Below are 18,733 nucleotides of genomic sequence, written 5' to 3'. Positions count from 1 at the left end.
AATCCTGTGCTTACAATTTTACCAAAAGTCTGATGTTAGACAGAATTTCCCACAGACTAGTTTCTGGCTCTATCTGTTCAAATCTTGTTTCTCCTCCAGGATCCCATACTTCCTATGCCAGACACCACAGCACATGCTCACATTTTGATACAACTCTGGCCTGCGTGCGTGTCGGCATATGAGGAGAGTCATCACAGTGGGCAGTGGGAGTATTTTTGGAAGCTGTTTCTACACTGGGACAGCCACCAAAAACTTAACTGTACACAGAATTGGCTGCAAACCATATAAATATATCCCACCAAACCCATACTAAATGTATTTCCAACTCGACTGCCCCTTGGTCAAATCCCCAAAATGCCTAAAGAGAGACAATGGCCTTAATCCATTGACGTTGCCATCTTACTTTTGCACATTTTACAGAGACGTATGACCACTATTCCTTTCCCTCTTCTCTTTCTGTCCTGAACAATTCAGTCCTGAAGCCAGTAGGTGGGACAGAGCAGGGGGACAGAGTCCAAGGCGGGTAAATGGCCACATGGTGGTGCAATGAGTCTAGCTCAAGCCAAATGAGAAGGGATAGAGGGACAGCCCTACAACGGCTCCAAGTTCAATCTCTGTGATGCTCCTCCCAAAGATGCATAACCTGAATCTAGTCATGAGGAAATATTACATAAACCTCAGGTGAGGGACATTCTACAAAATAAATGGCCTATAATCTGTAAAATAACAGTGTCATGAATGTTAAGGAAAAACTGAGGAACTGTCCCAGACAAGGAAGCTAAAAACACACGACAACTAAATGCAATCTGATACTGAACTGGATGGTAGAAATACATTAGTGTTAACTTCCTGATTGGGGGGATTCTATTGTGGTGAAGTAGAAAAATGTCCTTGTTTGCAAGAAGTACACACTAAAGCATCAGAGGCTGACAAGGACATCAGATTGGCAACATATTCTCAAATGGTTGTTGGGGGATAGAGTTTCCTGTACTACTCTCCTGAATTTTGTGTGTTTCCAAATTATATTACAAGGATATAAAGAACGACCATGTGAACACATTAATAAGGTCCCTGAGGACTTTGGAAAGAACTCATGCATGTGAGGAGAACGGAAGCTTAAGTTTCATTAACTTCACTATAGCAAATATTACTCTCCCCAGTACTGTCTGAAAGGCCAATGTACCAAAAGACCTTTTTCTTATAATTTAGTCCTTGCCTTAGCTATGCCTGATTTCCAAGGTCTTTGTGGCCTCCCTACCTCTGCTGAGACCCAGTGTGGTAGAATGAATAGGTTCTGAACATTGTTCAAGGCCAAGGAGCCTGCCCCCTGAGGCCCACATCACCTAAAGCCCTCTGTGCTGTGCTTTTGCTGGGCCCACGCAGCTCTGTGCATATTTGTTAAGTCTGGCTTGGTACTAATGGCCAGTATTTTGCCTGAGGCTCAGTACAGACTACCTGGTGTTCACTGACCTCACTCCCTTCTCCACCCCCTACTTAAGGTCAGCTTGTGTATCATTTGCTAAATGCCCGGGACTTAAAGTTCTACCTGGAAGATAAAAATCAGGAGTGAGCAAGAAATCAGAAAATCTCAAAATCTCCAACCTTTACTCCCTTTTTTCTGATATGTTCAGCTCAGCCCTTTCCTTTCCTTTCTACAGATCCGTGTGCCTACAGAGAGGGTACAGTCTGGTCCATCCTTTCAAGCGGACAGCTCTAAGGGAGAAGATGGCAGTTTGAGTACATAAATTTAATTCAGGAGACTGTTAACAAGTCCATTTGGCTGCACCTCAATCTAGAGTTTTAGTATTTAAATAAAGCTTACACTTTGACCTCTTCCCGTATTTCTCAGTTGGTTCCAAACTCAGGCAGGAAAGAAAGGTGTTATTTATTGGGTCCTCTCAAAGTCCAACACAAATAAAAGATGAAGGCACCTTCCAGAGTGGTGACAACAGTAAGGAAAGGGGCAGAGTGATGTGAAATACATTTTAGGAAGTAGAATTGACAGGACTCAGTGCTGGATTAGATGTAGGGGAATATCATAGGGGTCCCTAAGACTACATCATGTTCAGGGATTCACTAGAAGGACTCCTGGGACTCATTAAATAGTTCTTCTCATGCTAACATTATCACAGCAATGCTGCAAGGATACACAGCTGGATCATAAGGAAAAAGGACACAGGTGGGTACAGAAGAATCCATGTGCAGGCTTCCTGATGCCCTCTCCCTCTCAGGAAGGGTCATACAGAGCTCACTCTTCCTCCAGAAAAAAAAAATGCAGAAACATGTGTGCAGTGTTTCCACCCAAGGACACCTGTTAGAGACTCAGCACCTGAGGTTTTTATTGGGGGCTGGTCACATAGAGACCTCTGCCTCGCATGTACCATGGTTCCAGACTAACAGAAGAAAAGCAGATCATAGTCAGCATAAATCACATCATTTGTACAAACAGTTTAGGCACGGTGAGTCACTCTCATTATTCAGAGAAAGTCTTAAATCAGTGTAGGGCATATTTACCAACCAAGTTACCAGACATCAGCCAAGGGCCAACCTTGCAGGCAGAGCTTTTAAAGGAGAACAGTCTTAGGTTAGCTATGTTAACTCTTTTCTGCACAGGAGGAGCGAGGAAAAGGGAGATGCAAGTATGGTATCTAGGTTTCTACCTTAAGCATGTGGAGGGACAGTGCTGTCACTTATGGAGATGGAAGGGACAAAGGAAACAGGTTTATAGGAAAAAATATTTCAATTTTGAACACACAAAATTGGAGATAGCTATGAGATAGGTTAAACTATGCTATGTTGCAATCATAAACCAACCTTAAAATTTCAGCTAGAACGTCAATTGTGACAGAAAAAGAGACGACTGGAGAGGTCTCATATGAGCTCTTCTATGCTTCTGTCTAGGAGTGACACACTGCATTTTCAATCCTAGCCCATTTGCCAAAACTAGTCACATGGCCTCAACCAAGTGTACGTAGGGCTGCAAAATGTGGGGTAGTAGATGGGGTGTTTGGTGAACACCATTGTTTCTGCCACAATATCCAGGTGGGAAGGTCACGTAGATATCCATAACGAACGAACGTGTGGAGACTTCCATTTGGGAGTCATAAGCAGACAGGTGGTATTTAAAGCCATCCTCACTTTCACATGATCTGAATCCCAATGGCCTAATAAGGGCAATGTCACCACGGTTTTCTGGTTTGAAGTAGTAGGAGTTCCAGACTGGTGGATACTCTTTAAACCTCTCTGTAGTGAAACAAGCAGCACATGGATGTCTTCATCAGCTCACAAGACAGACTTTGGCTTAGGATTGAAGGTAGGTTTTGAAGTCCTCTGAGAGGAAGGACTCGGTCCCAGAAAAGTCTGCCTAGAAACAGCCTGAGGCTCAGAGCAGAGGAGAGGAGCTCACAAAGGTGAAAAGGGACATTTGAAACTATTTATAAACAAAGATACTGACCGGCAAGGTCACAGAGGAAAAGCTGGAGTTTTCAGTGGTAGGTAACAACAGCCATGCCAGGGCTACCACCAGGTGTCACTAGTAGGAAAGGAAAGCATGAAAGCACCGACGGAGGAAGGAACAGAGGAAGACAAAAATTGGTTCCAGGTAGACAGGAGGTAGAAAGTGCCCCCAAACGGCCTCAGGTAGAACTTTGTGGAAGCAGTGTCCACACTGGCTGGAACTGTTCTATTGCAAAAAAAAAAAAAGGAAAATGACAGCAGGAATCATGAATTTTATTCTGAACTGTAACGACTTTCAAATGAACTTTATGAGTTCCTGAGATTAACTCTCTTGCATGGCTGTGCCTGCATGGGTGTGTGCATGCATTCAGGTACGGGCACCTAGAAAGTGGAGAGAGGTAGTTTATCCTGCCACCCCACCCCAACCCCACCCCACACTACCACTGAAGCTTTCCAAGCATTTCATATGATTGCATGACTAACCACACTAATACTTTAGGTAGAGATAAAAGGAAGTTTCCATTTCTCTCTCATTCTTCTTGTGTATACATACGTGCATATCTACTGAGCTCTTCAGTTTATTCGAAATCAGATTTAAGATCATTGGATCTAAGATGTGTCTTATTTCAATGCCCAGATTATGCCAAACCAAAAAAGGACTTTTTGTTAGAAATGGCAAACCTTATTTAGTCCTTCAATGACACAAGCTGAGGACTGCTGACATCCTGTGTGTGCGAATAAAATAATTTGGGATGGCTAAGAGATCATGTAAATTATAATAAACCTAAATATATTTTATTATGACTTTGGTAAAACAATTCATCAAAACTCCATAGTTGGGGCCGGCCCCCTGGCCGAGTGGTTAAGTTCGTGCGCTCTGCTTCGGCAGCCCAGGGTTTCATGGGTTTGGATCCTGGGCGCGGACACGGCACCACTCATCAAGCCATGCTGAGGCAGCATCCCACATGCCACAACTAGAAGGACTCACAACTAAAAATACACACCTATGTACTGGGGGGCTTTGGGAGAAAAAGGAAAAATTTTAAAAAATTAAAAAAAAAACTGCATGGTTGGTTTGTGCATGGATCAGTGAAATAACTGGTCAAAAGGGAAATTATCTCATAAAAATATTATCACCCTAAAACTACACTGAGCATTGGAGGCAAATGCATTATTCTGGACTTCTCAATCTTTTACATGTCAAGGCTCCTGGGAAAAATGGCATTTATATGGCATACTGTGGTAAATGGACAAGGCTCCTGGGTTTCAGCTGCCCCAGGCCCATTGGGCCATGCTAGGATCTGAGATCAGTATGTCAGCATTTAAGTACAGACTGTGGTTTTCAACCTTGAGGTCACTGGAATCACTTGGGAAGTTAGAAACAAAAAACTGATTCCCCCTCACCACTGAACTTTTTATTTCATTGTTCTGGGCATCATGACTTTTTAATACTCTCTGGCGACGGTAAGGTGCAGCCAGAGTTAAGAACCACTGCATTAGAAGATAGCCAAGGAAACTAAAAACCTAACAGGCTCACCTAGCTTCCAGCTTTGAACACAAGTATGAAGTGTTTTGTTGTTGCTGCTGTTTTTTAATTCATAAACGTATAAAGAGAAAAAACAAAGTTGCAAAGTTCAAAACATGAAAGTGAAAACCCTTTATCTCCCCCAAAGCAACCAGTTGTTTTTATTTTTCAAGAGAAAGCTTACGTTCATACCTACATATTTGTATCTCGAGAAGTAATTTTTATTTACACTAAAGAGAGCACACTACACATAGTATTCTATACCATCCTTTTTAACATTCATTACCTCATGAAATCTGCTCTTTGAGTCTATGGCTACAAAGTAATTCACATGTCTACACTGTGTTCTATTTAACCATTCGCCTGTTGACGGTCACTTCAGCTATTCTCATTCTTTTGTTGCAATAAACATCTTTATACATGGATTACATGCATCGTGACGAACTTTTGCAAATATTTTTGCAAATTCCTATTTAGGTAAATTCCTGGAAGTGAGACTGCTGACTGCATTTGAACTTTGGTGGTCATCAACAAACATTTACAAATAAACTGGTGCCACCTACGTCTAACACAAGATTAAGACTGTCACTTCGGAGGTCCTGGCAAGGCGTGGTTGGCCAGCGGTCGCTGTCAGGTGGGGGCCTCAGAGAGCAGGGCCCAGCTGCGGTGTGCGGGGGAGGCGCTTTGGGGTCACGTGGGCGGCTGCGCCCCGCCCCCGGGTAGCTCCGCGCGGAGGCCGGAGCCCTGGCTGGCGCAGTAGCATCTCGCGGGGGCGGAACAAGGGACTTGGAAAAGGTAAGTTCTATTCTGGCCGCGGGGTTGGGCGGCCAGCGCGGCACGGGGCGGGGCTCGTAGGGCCGCTGCTTCCGGCCGGGCAGCAGGCCGGGGCTCGGGCTTCCGGCGGCGACGCCGGCGGCCTGGAGCTGTGGCTTTTGCTCCTGGCTCTGCTACCCCGGCGCCGTGTTCATTAATCGTTAACCCGCGGGCAGGCTGCTGCCCAGTCACAGACGCCCACGGGGCTCGGTCACCTTGGAGGGCGGAGGGGCAGGCGAGTGCTCTTTGACAGCGGCGCGGGCGTTCGCGCGCCCGAGAGCGTAAGCCCCGCCCCGGCGTCCCGCGGCCCCGCTGGCCTCGCTGCGCGTCTCCCGGAGGCCGCGGGAGGGACGGCCCTGCGCGTGCGCACGCCTCGCTCCCGCGGGCCTGGGGCTCTCGAGCGCCGCCCCGTGTGACCGCGGCCCGGCTTCACTCGGATATTAAATAGAGCTTGAAGTCGTGTCAGAGCTCGAGGACCGTGGCGGTGCCACTAACAGGGCTGAGCCTTCCGCCAGGTCGCGTCCGCTCCAGACACTAGACGTGTGGGCCGCCTTCCCCCCTGCACGGCGCCGTTCGGCCGCCTCCCTCACGGGCGCGCCGGCGGCCCCAAATCCCGCCTGCCCGGGGGGCCGCACCCGGGGAGCACCCCCTGCTGACCACGGAGCTCTAAGACCGCCCCCGAGGGGAGCGGGTTCTACAGCAGCCGCGTGACTTCCTTAACTTCTCAGGGAAGTAGTCCGTTTGAAACGTTGGTTGACGCGACTCTTGCAAGTTAGCGTCCCTAAATTTAAAAAAATTCAGAACCATCATCTTTGCTGATACATATATGGTGATATATATATGTAGTGATATACACGCACACATATATACACACAGATGTCTTTAATCTGCTAAAAGGTTTTGTACCTTCAAGATAGTGTACTTGCAGCCCACGTGTTTTTCTAAATCCGTGGCTCTGCTTAGATGCAGCGTTAAGATTTCTATATCAATGTCCACAAAACTTAGACTCATAAGATCTGGGTTTGAATCTTGAGCGCTACGGAGAAGTTTGGGTAAGCTTTTGTTAAAGAAGGTCCTTTCCCTTTAGTTTCCTCATCAGGAAAATTGGTATGATCCTTACCCCTTGGCGGTTTTGTGACCATTAAAGAACTCATACACGCAGAGGGCGTAAGGAGTGACACCGAAGGATATCTGATTTTATCTGTTATTCTGCCATCCAAAGAGATACAAAACGACTGTCTAAGGCATTTCTCTTCCCTGAACCTAAAAGCAAGGATGTCACCCTGGAGCTGTGCATTCTGATGATGTGGCCAAGTCCCCAGACTTAATGAAAGCCCCTTAGTCAGTGCTCAAGAGGAGGAACAAGTAAGTTCATTTCATTTCGTATTTCTTTTGTCTCCAGTGTCTTATGGAAACTTGTTATGTTTTTTTTAAGTCCAACCTGAATGGATTCCTATGCTGGAAAGGTATCTTAATAAAGACTGAGGATCCATTTAGCTGATTTGTCATTTTATGTGGTGTTTGCATCTTTAGAAATCTAATTTTAGGCACAGGCAAAAGAAATATTTTATTTTTATTTTTATTAATATTGTTTATTATTTTATTTTATTCTTTATTTTTTATTATTTATTCTATATTATTTATTTTATTCTTTATTAATATTGTTTTAGGACAAAACAGCTAAATTTTTCAGAAGGAAGTTTTGTTATTCTAGCCCCCAAACTGGATAAGCCGTTTAATTTTTCACTTTGTTTTTATTTAGTTAAGATTCTACTATCTTAAAGTCGACTCAAAGTAGTTGTGTGGGAGCTTAGGAATAGTGCATCAAAGTAACAGAAATGAAGGTGAACACGTGGACTCATTGTTTTCTGAATGGATGGTGATATTCACAACATTTAATTAAGAATAATATGGGTGTGAATTATAAATAGTCACAATATATCATAAGTAAATAGAACCATTTATGATGCATGAAGGGAACAATTGTTTGAAGGATAAGATAATACATTTCTAAGCAAAGTGCAAGGCTGTAATCATAGTTCTCTGAAACCTTTATCGTTTAGCCCCAGCTTTCTTTGCTTATTTCTTATCAGCCCCTGCAAAGTTCGCTACAGTTTTCCTTGGTTAGGGCAAACCCTGCAAAGGCTGTATGTTCGAAGCAGCTGACACTTGTATTTGGTTCTCATTTGTTTGGGAGTCAGGGAGAAATTGACTTTTGATGCTACTCCACATCTCATGTATTTTGTTACTTGCTTGATACTAGTATTTCTTTTCTAGTTTTTGCCTGGAAAAAAAAGAGAGTTACTCATTTATTTCCCCCTCTAATGCCAAGCTTTGAAATAAGCTGTACAAAATTTTCCAGTAGTCCGTTCATGATCCATGCACAGGCACGTTCTCTGAGGATAGAAAGTGCCATTTTATCCCCTTTTTCTTGGATTTTGAGTCATTTGCTACACAATTATAAAGTAGGATACAACTTAAATATTGAAAAAGAGTAATTTTAAATATAAGAATAAGTGTAGTATTTTGAGATATTTAGGAAATTTTGTTTACTATCCCCTTGCTTTTCTTCATAATTTTACCCAATATGCATATGTCCGTGAATAATATATTGTTTGGTTTTGTCTGGTTTTGCACTTGATAAAAATGGAAGCATACTCTGAATTCTTTTAAATTTTTTTCAAGTTACATTTTTAAAATTAACTCAGGTTGATGTAGCTATATGTTTTTCACTGCTACACAGCATTCCATTGCCTGAATATAAAAACTATCCATTCTACTGTTGATGGATTTTGAGTTGTTTCCTGTCTTTTGCTGTTACAACCATTCTTGTGTATGTGTCACAGTACCTGTGCATATTTCTCTGGAATATACCTAAAGTGGGATTATTGGATCATAAATATGTTCAACTTTACTGGATAATGCCAAACTGGGATAGCACCAATTGGTGTCATCACCATCAGTTGCTCCATATCCTCACCAATACATGGTAAAATTTTTTGCCAGTTTGTTGGATGGAAAAAAATAGTATCCTATTTGTGACTTTGCTTTTTGCGTTTCTTTTATATTTTCCTACTAGTGAGGTTGAGCATCTTTACATGTGATTGCTGGCCCTTAGGATTTCCTCATCTGTGAAATGTTTGTGTCTTTTGTCCATTTTTCTGTGGTTATTTGGCATTTCCTTACTGGTTTATAGGAGTTCTTCATATATTCTGAATCTTAATCCTTTGTTGGTTATATATGTTCTAAAGGCCACATTTTTTTCCTTTCTTTTTCTTCAGCCTATTTCCCCCTCTTTCAGTTCATCTGCCTATTCCCATTTTTCTTATCATTATTGCCCCTGTGTCTGTTCTGTGACAAAATGTGATAAAGGCTGCACGTCTAACACGTGAACGTAAATACTACCCCTCGAGCAGTTTGTGTACTTTGGGCAGCTGCCAAAATCAAGTAACACCAGATAACTGTTTAAAGATGTAATAATCCAGCCTCCTGTCAGCCATGGGTAATCCAGAAAATCATGGCCATGGTCCTCTTTGCCTTTTCTTAAAAACACTATATTTTTGCTTTTTTTATTGTGAAATAATTTTTTTAAAGAACATCTGTGTTATTTTTTCCATTTTTACAAAAAGTAGGTTATTTGGAGCAATGCAAACTTCAGAGTACAAATTTGACATCTCTGTAATTTCCTAAGCTTGGTCTGTGTTATGCTTTCATTTATATGTTGAACTCAAAGCTCCTCTCTCTCCCTGTCAACACACACCCCAACACACGAACATCCCTCATCCTACACCTGAGTTTTGGAGTCCAGGCTTATGTAATATCTAATAGCTGCCTTCCTTATGGCTCAAAATAGTAATCTGTAAATTTCTTCCTTCTAAAGCTCACTCCTAACATATTCACATAGAGATTTTACTTCTAAATAATAATTTCTGTTTTATAAACTTACTTTTTTTTTTTAAAGATCAGCACCTGGGCTAACATCTGTTGCCAGTCTTCTTTTTTTCTCCCCAAAGCCCCCCAGTGCATAGTTGTGTATTCTAGTTGTGAGTGCCTCTGGTTGTGCTATGTGGGACACTGCCTCAGCATGGCCTGACGAGCGGTGCCAGGTCCGCACCCAGGATCCAAACCGGTGAAACCCTGGGCTGCTGAAGCAGAGTGCATGAACTTAACCACTTGGCCAGGGGGGCGGCGTCTAAAGCTACTTTTTAAATGAGCCATGCTCTTTTCCTCCTAGCATTTTCAAACTTCTAGTCAGTCATACAGGATTAAATAAATATTTATAAAAATTTTATATTTAAAATATACAAAAAGAAGCCATCCGAAGGCCTGAAGCCTCTTGGCACTGCCATGTAACAATTCCTTCTTGTTGGGAGGGATTGAGTCTAAGCTGTGTACATCAACGTCCAAGTGCCCCTTTTAAAGAAGTCTAATATGTGTTTGTATGTAAAATGTTAACCTAAGACAAGTGAAATTAGAATGGCTAGTTCCTATTGATCAATCATTCATCATTCTGTATAATCATTCTGTATAACTTCCTGTGAAATATGACAATATTACTGTATTTGAAGAGGATATAGATTAGGAAGGATCATCTTCCTAAAATTAGAATATTTATTTGTGGTTGACATGATTTATAATTTTGTTAAATATCTTAAATTGTAGACAAGTGTATGTGTGTTAAAAATGATGAGTATGCCATGGCAAACTTCCTAATGTTTAACAGCATCTGGGTCTCTACAGCTAACATGGCCTATCACTTTCAGTTCCTTCCTTTCCTTTTCCATATGTAACTCCTTATCTTGTATAAAGCAAAGCTGTATACCTCTCAAGTTATCTGGAACTTTCTGCTCTGATGAAATATCTATAAAATGATGAAATTGTTAAAATGGAACTGAAAATGAAAATGTTGAGTAAAATCTAGCCTTGCCACAACCTTTAGAGTTGTTGTTACATTTTGTTTTTGTGTTTGTGTCTGACATAAACATCTATTGAGATGTTATGACTGAAGAGTTACTTTGGGTTGAAAATACACATATATGCCTTGTTTAAGGCTATGTGTTTAACTTTGAATTTTAAAGAATGACTCCTGAATGTTATACAGTGATGTATATGAATCATTATTTTGATTCAAGGACTGGATTGAATCTATGTAGAGTGGACCCTTGAGCCAGTCCCTATGAACAATATTGAGAGATTTCTTGTCTTAATTTTTCCCACCTTTAAATTTCTGTATTTGGCTAAAAGGATATTTAGGAGTATAACAGGAGACAAACTTTAGAAATATAGGGAAAAGAGAGTAGTAATAGTTATTCTGGTTGTAAGCCCTTACTTGGATGTTAACCAGTATTTGATTTCTAGGAAAGTGGAGGTTTAGGGAGTAAGTGTAGTCAGAAGGAGAAAAGGGTTTGGGGTTGGCCCAGCTCTTTTCTGAAACAACCAATGTTTTGGGACAGAGTTTCCTAGGAAGCCCATGTTTTCTTCATGTATTATTCATTAATTAATACATAGAGGTGGCCAGCATTGGAATGGATTTTACCTCGCTGGCTGCCTTTTTGGCTGGGTTACCATTTATTTGCCTTTTGAGGAGCATATAGGGTAGAGAAGTGAGCAGTGAATGAATTTCATTTGATTAGCAATAGATTGGACACTCTCCTGGTCTTGCTTGTCTTCAGCCTGTCTTCCACCTGACCTCTAAATGTTGATGTGCTTCAGGAATTGTATTAGACCCTTCTCCCTGTCTACGCTGCCTCTCCAAGTGGTTCCATTGAATTCCATACCGTGAAAACTCCCAGATTCATCTCTTGGTGATTCTCAACTCTAGTCTCATGTATCTGACCATTGACTTGATATCTCCACCTGGATGTCTCTTAGGTACCTTAAACTCAGTATGTGCAAAATGTAGCTAGTTCTTGACTTTCCGTTCCTGCTAAGTACCATTCCTTTCTCAGTCTTTCCCATCACAGTCACGGTCTACCTAGTTGCACAAACCTGGGGGCTGTCCTTATTTATTTTTCTGTAGAACTTTCGTTCCAGTTCATCAGCCCAAACTCTCTGTGCCTCACTCAGTTTTCTCAATGTAAAATTAAAGAAATTATACCTTCTTTGTAGTAATGTGTTGGAGGATTAAGTCAGTTAATAAATGTAAGGACTTACAACAGTCCTGACATGTAGTTATCCCAATATAATTGTTGCTACTGCTATTATTGTTGTTGTTGTTGTTGTTGTTATTACTTTTTCTCCCTGACAGTCAACACCCTAGTCCATGCCACCATCTTCTCTCCCATGGGCCACACAGTAGCTTTCTGATTTCTGTGCTTCCACTTTTGCTACAATCCATTCTCCACACAGCCAGAGCATTCTTTTAAAAACAGATCATGTCACCCTTCCATGCTTTCCACCCTTCAGTGCCTTCCCATTGCTCTTAGAATAAAATCGACACACTGTGCTGCATGACCTGGCTCCTGCCTCACCAGTCTCACTCATTATGCTCCAGTCTCTTTTCTGTTCCTCAGGTTAACCAAGCTTTTTTCTTTTCTTTCTTTCCTTAAAGCTTCTGTATTTGCTGTTCCTTCAGCCTGGAATTCTCTTCCTCTGTCTCCTAGCACGTCTAGTTCATTTGCATTTTTCAGGTTTCAGCTCAGCTGTCATCTCAGAGTCACCTTCCCAGCTCATTCTTTGCAAAATCGCCTCCCTCTGTTTCTCTCTCTCATATTACCCAGTTCATTTTCTTCATGGCTCTTATGATAGTGAATAATTATCTTATTTGTGTATTTGTTTACTTATTCTTGGTCTCACCAACTAGAATATAATTTCTAGGAAGGCGAAGACTTTATCTGTTTTACTTCCTTGAGGTGCCAGTCACATAGTGGTGTTCAGAAAGTATTTGTCAAATGAATGATCATCTCTAACAAGGAAGGAGAGCTTTGCAGGAGGAGAATCTGAAGATCTACATTTTTTTTTTCTTGTGAGAAAGATCAGCCCTGAGCTAACATCTGTGCCAGTCTTCCTCCACTTTGTATATAGAACTCTGCCACAGCATGGTTTGATGAGCAGTGTGTAGGTCTGCACCTGGGATCTGAACCTGTGAACCCTGTGCCACTGAAGCAGGGTGCACAAATTCAACCACTACGCCACCAGGCTGGCCCCTGAAGATCTACTTTTGAAAGTTTTATTTTTATTTTGTAATTCTGCTGTGATGAAGATTATTGTCAACAGCTACTCCTTGAAAATTTGCCTGCTTGCTTTTTCAAACATATATTCCTTCCTAAATAGATTATAGAGAAACTCATCATCAGTGTCCCAAAGATAAAAGTAGATTGTGATTAGATGTGACCATGGCCCTTTAATTTCTGTCATATAATAAAGGAGTTGAAGTAGCCCTCTCTGAGATAATGGTCCAGGTGTACACAGGATCTCATGCCTGAGTGTTGCAGGCAGCCTCTCTCCTGTCTACCTACATAGTGCATTGAGCTTGCCTCACGCCATTTGCAGAGCTGGATATTGTCCAGAGGGTTGAAAGATTCCCCTTCTCCAGCAGAGCGAAGAAACCATGCAGGGATATCTGATAATGTAATTATTAGGGGAAAAAAGGAGAGGCAAAACCCTTTGAATGGTCTCAGTTTCTGTCTTGTGATTTTTATTTCATTACATGCAAAGATTAAAAATATGCTCTTGTCTAGGGGTTAAAGCTCTTTGTCAACCTTAACATAAGATTTTACATGGTTCTTTACACTTTTTAAAAGTTGCAAACCACCACAATCTCTATCCTGAGATAGAGAAGACAAGCAGGAATGTTTCCAGAAACTTTGGGATAGCAACTTTAATGGAAGAAGGGTAGGAATTATAGGATAGATCTGGGATTAGGAGTGGAGAAGGAATAAATATAGAAATTCTTCGCAAACAGGATATATAGTTTTATTCAGAAATTATCAGAGAAAAAAACCCTCAAATACCCCCATTTGGGAAGCCCTCAGGAAAATCCTCTGTATGGAGCCTGAAACCCCTGACCCTGATGTTTCCTTCTCATATGGAATTAACAGACTATAATTTGTTCCTAAAGTATACAGAAGGTCTATTTGAAAGAGTTGCTTTCAAAGAAATAGGCTAAATATCTGTGCTGAGAAAAAATATATTTAGAATACCTGCAAATTCTCTATTAAAACTTCTTTGTTTAGAAATAGGGGTTTATATACTTCTGTAAATTAATTGAAGAGAAAGTCATCTTTTTGACTGCTCAAATAAGGCAGGAGAAAGTAGTGACAATTTCTGTCTGAATTAAGAAAATGAAAGGTGTCCATTCACACCTATCCTCTTCTGCTAGAATAGTTATCTGGTTGATCTGCAGAAGCTGGCTGTCCGCTTCAGGCAAAACCAGGTGAGCCACCTCAACCACGGGGTCCAAACCTGTTCGTACTATCAAAGAATCTGCTTTCAACAGAAGGCTGAAAACAACACTGATAATAACAAGATGTGTTTAGCATTGAATTTGATAGGGAATAAAAGGAGAGTGGAATTTTAGTCTCTGTGCCTTTGGAGTTCTGAAATATCAATCTTACACATTGAAATGAATCTAATACAAGTCCACTGTCAAAGTGGGATGTCCTGCCTCATTTTGGCAAGCTTTAAGAGTCTCTAACTCAAAATCATGACTGTAATCCAGTATTTATAAATGTTTTATTTTATAGAGCTACCAAAAAAAATGCCTCCATCAGTCTCAGAGATATCAGACTTCTCTTATGATTATCTCTGTGAGTTACGTTGTAGCCAAACTAGTGAAGAACACTTGCAATTTTCTTTTTCTTTCTTTTTTTTTTTTGGTTCAGCTAGCATGGATCTTGATGACTCTGAACAAGATCCTGAAATAAAGGAATATTCTTCTGTCTGTGTTGGCAGAGAAGATGACATTAAAAAATCTGAAAGAATGACAGCTGTTGTCCATGATAGAGAAGTGGTCATTTTCTACCACAAAGGAGAATATCATGCTATGGATATTCGCTGTTACCGTAAGATTTTATTTTTCATTTTTAAACCTTGTATTTGTTTCCTAACCATAAAACTATCAAAATTTCAGGGTTTTTTAGTGACTAGATGTAATGTTCAATTCCTTTTCAGACTCAGGAGGACCTTTGCATTTGGGAGAAATAGAGGTATGTAAAATTAAATCTATTCTCAACAAACTCAGATGTTTCCTATTTATAGTCTTATTTTATTTCATTCTGTATTCAAAAATAATTTATATTTGGGTTTGAACTATATTTTAATGTTTTGAGTATAATTGCTAATATTCTAGGAATTCACAACCATGCAATGTAAAGAAAACTGTTGCAAGATAAATATGAGAAACACTCATGTTTTCTAACCTAGCAGTTATACTCTGAGATATCCACCCTGCAGATATAATTGCACAAATGTGTAAGTATATATATATAGGAGATGTTCATTGTAGCATTATGTTTTGTAATGAAAAATTGAAGGCAACCTAAATATTTTAACAATAGGAAACAGTTTAAATAAATTATGAATACCCTGCTATGGAATATTATGCAACCATTAAATTAATGAGGCAGATCTATATGTATTGGTATAGAGGGATGTCAACAATATATTTTTGAGTGAAAACAAGTCGTAGAATAATAGGTCTAATGAGATCCAATTTTTTAAGTAAAAAATAACATTCACTTTTTACTTTATATACTTCTGCACAGTTTGAATTTTTTCCAATGAGTATACATTACTTTTATAATATAATAAAAATAAATATATATATATATATTTTAAGAAAGAGACCACACTTTGAAGGCTTAACTGAGGAATGAATGGGGAAACAGTCTTACTGCTTTGCATTCCCAGACTAGCTGCCTAATTTCTTATTTTTTGCTTTATGAAACTGAATCTCTTTCTCTCTCGCTCTGACTGGTACAAAGTACAAGCTTAAACTTAGTGTTCCACTCTCTCTACACTTGATATCTACCTGCTTCCACACCTGTCCTCATGTTAAAGGACATATGTGTGTTTAAATTATGAATTTATGAATTATGAAAATGTGAATGTTTGCTGACAGTTCTGTGGGGGTACAATATCAGTATTCCTGCACTTCTGGTGTAGAGAAAAAAAATGTAGGCACCTCGTGATAATAATGTGCAAGAATTTCCGTCGGTTTCAGACGATAAGGAGAACTGTAAAACCTTGCTATTCAAAGTATGGCCCGTAGACCAGCAACATTGGTGTCATCTGGGAGCTTCTCGGAAATGTAGAATCTTGCTGCCCGCCCTCGGAATACTGAATTTAAACAATATCTGTTATTTAAACAAGATCCAGGTGATTCCCCTGCTCTTTAAAATTTGAGAAGCACTGCTTTAAGACAGTTAAAAAGTTGGGAATTGACTACTTTGGATCATAAATTGCTCTTCAGTTAACATATGCACTCATGCCTTTAGTAACCTCTCTTGAGTTTATATCTGAAGCTTACCATTCTTCCAGCAGCTGGTGAAAATTCCTTTAGAAGACCTTGAAGCCCCTGCCTCATTTCTGTAAAGGAAGTGACCTTCACATCTAATAGATAACAGCATAGCTACAGTCACATGATATAGTCACCTCAGCTAGTTATCTTCTGACAGAGCTCTAATACACTGGGTTTCTAATCAGCTGCAAAAGGGACTTGATGACTGCTACGATTAGGTTCTGCCTTATGCCGAATAATTTGTAAATGAGCATAAAAGAGAACCTGGCCTGTTCTTTAACTTGGTTCTTCTGCAAAAGATTCTGTTCTGAGTCTCAGGTTTATTGTGAATGTTGGAAGTGTCAGACTATTAAATCAATTATTTCCTTCTCCAGGATTTTGACGGACGACCATGTATAGTTTGCCCCTGGCATAAATACAAAATTACTTTGGCAACAGGAGAAGGACTATATCAGTCTATAAACCCTAAAGATCCATCAGCAAAACCCGAGTGGTGCTCCAAAGGAATAAAACAAAGGATTCATAAAGTGACAGTGGACAATGGGAATATTTATGTGACTCTTTCTAAAGAACCTTTTAAGTGTGACTCTGATTTTTATGCCACTGGAGACTTCAAAGTAATTAAGAGTTCCTCCTGATAAAATTACATGGCAATGAAAAATGTGTATGTTTTGAAAATATTTTTAGACTAACCTTGCTTCAATACCAAAGATGATTAATTTTTTCAACATAGGCACATTTATTACTTTTCCTTAAAAATCCTATAAGCACATGTACTTAGTATGATGTAAGGATTACCATCAGGATCTATAGAATACATGTCATCAAATCCTCTGTATTGATTAGAACCTGAAGGTGATGGGTGTGGAATGTGCATTTTAAGAAGGATGAAAATAATTTTGAGTAACCAAAATGAAGAAAAGGTAATAAATAAGATCTAAGAAAAGTTTTTGGGGGAAAATCCCTATTTGATATAGCAGACTTTATCACAGAAAAGTTTTAATATATACAAAGTCAAATAATAAACTCTCATCACCCCACTTCAACACTTATCCCCAGTCTTTCATTCTGGTTCCATTGATACTTCCACGCATTCCACGCCTCCCCTATCTAATTGTTATTCTAACTTTTTTTTAGGTAAACTTTAAATACACTGAAATGCTTAAGTCTTGACTGTTCAGTTTTTCCAAATGTACAGCAGACTTTTTACACTTAAAAAATGCCTCCAAAAATGGAATCAATTTACATGCTGAATATAAAAATAAACTTATCAATGTGCTGGACATCAAAACCAAATAAACCTTGGTTCAGTTTGTCTCCAGTCAAGACAGACAGTCTCAAAGTAAGGAAAACACAGCTGCTGCCCAGCCATGAGAGACGTGAAGTCTCCTGTTTAGTGAGCCAAAGTACTCTGCATGCCTGTATGAAATTTTCGAATAAAGGGTTTTTTATATTTAGAAAACTTTGTCATGTGTATACAACTAAGTGTTTCATGTAAATGTTACGGAGAGAAAAGACATGGGGTGTTGTTCCTCAGAGTCCTTTCTGCTGAGTTCACAGGCAGGGGTGATGTTCAGTTGGTTCACCCTGATTTTACCACGCCAGTTATTTATGGCCAGCGCTGTTCTGGTTGCCTGTGCCCACCCTGTACTGTAACACCCTGGGTGCTGATCATCCAAAACTCAGCAGCACATAGTAGAATACAAGTGTAGGTGGGCCAGAAAGAACTAGGATGAGTAGATTATGAATTCAGAGTGAGAAAAGCGTTTGTCAAGATTGGAACCCAGTCTCAAAGCACAGTAAACTTGTTAGTGGCATAGGATTGAATTAAGGCTCCAAACCTAAAACTTAACACTCTAAGGGGTCTACCTGGACTCTTTCCCTTGTTTATTATAAAAATAAGTGAATAAAGTATGTGTCATTAAGGCTCTGCTTATAGAGCCCTTTGCTACATATTATTGCACTTCTTTTTCTGTTAGAATATGGTAGCATGAGGTAATACAACACTTGTTACTCATTTCTCAGACTACTACTAAAGAGCCAGGGTTGGGCTTTTTTTTATAAATACTGTTTTTGGCAGCAGCTACTCACCAGGTACAGGAAATGCACATCTCTAGGATGGGTACATCCCAGGCTATTATATCAGGTGCTAATCCTCCAATGACCAATCAGGTCTTAACACACATCCAGAATTTAAAATGCATGGAAGAAACCAAAGTACCTCCTGTGGGCAAAACCATGGCCCTGGTTTGCAGGGCCAATTACAGAAGCCTTTTCTCTCAGGATTCAATGGCAAAAATGAGTAATAGGGACATGATTTCTGGTTCTAAATTTGTTCCTCTAAATGTGGAAATAAAAAATGTTATGTCATGTCCTGTCCTCATATACAGAAATCTTCCCATCAGTTTGTGAATATTTTGTTTTATAAATTTATGACATCAATGAATTAAAAGTCCTTCATAACTTTACAGATGAGTTGT

General features: G+C 40.0%; 1 protein-coding gene across 7 annotated transcripts; it reads left to right on the top strand.

The window, feature by feature from the left end:
- The first annotated feature begins 5,627 nt into the window (after window positions 1-5,627).
- On the top strand, window positions 5,628-18,720 carry RFESD (Rieske Fe-S domain containing). Of its 7 annotated transcripts, none has more exons than XM_014867593.3 (5): window positions 5,671-5,776; window positions 6,882-7,159; window positions 14,621-14,796; window positions 14,906-14,940; window positions 16,628-18,720. In XM_014867593.3, exons 3-5 carry the CDS (start codon window positions 14,622-14,624, stop codon window positions 16,889-16,891), a joined length of 474 nt encoding a protein of 157 aa, XP_014723079.1. In that variant the 5' UTR covers window positions 5,671-5,776; window positions 6,882-7,159; window position 14,621; the 3' UTR covers window positions 16,892-18,720. The 7 variants fall into 7 exon arrangements, with proteins under 7 accessions (XP_044635980.1, XP_014723079.1, XP_044635979.1 ...); XM_044780044.2 differs by having other exon boundaries at window positions 14,617-14,796; XM_070517747.1 differs by having other exon boundaries at window positions 5,684-5,776; window positions 7,065-7,159.
- Window positions 18,721-18,733: the final 13 nt, after the last annotated feature.

Source organism: Equus asinus, chromosome 9 (genome assembly GCF_041296235.1).
Source record: "Equus asinus isolate D_3611 breed Donkey chromosome 9, EquAss-T2T_v2, whole genome shotgun sequence".
NCBI lineage: Eukaryota > Metazoa > Chordata > Mammalia > Perissodactyla > Equidae > Equus > Equus asinus.
This window is presented reverse-complemented; position numbering and strand designations above follow the sequence as displayed.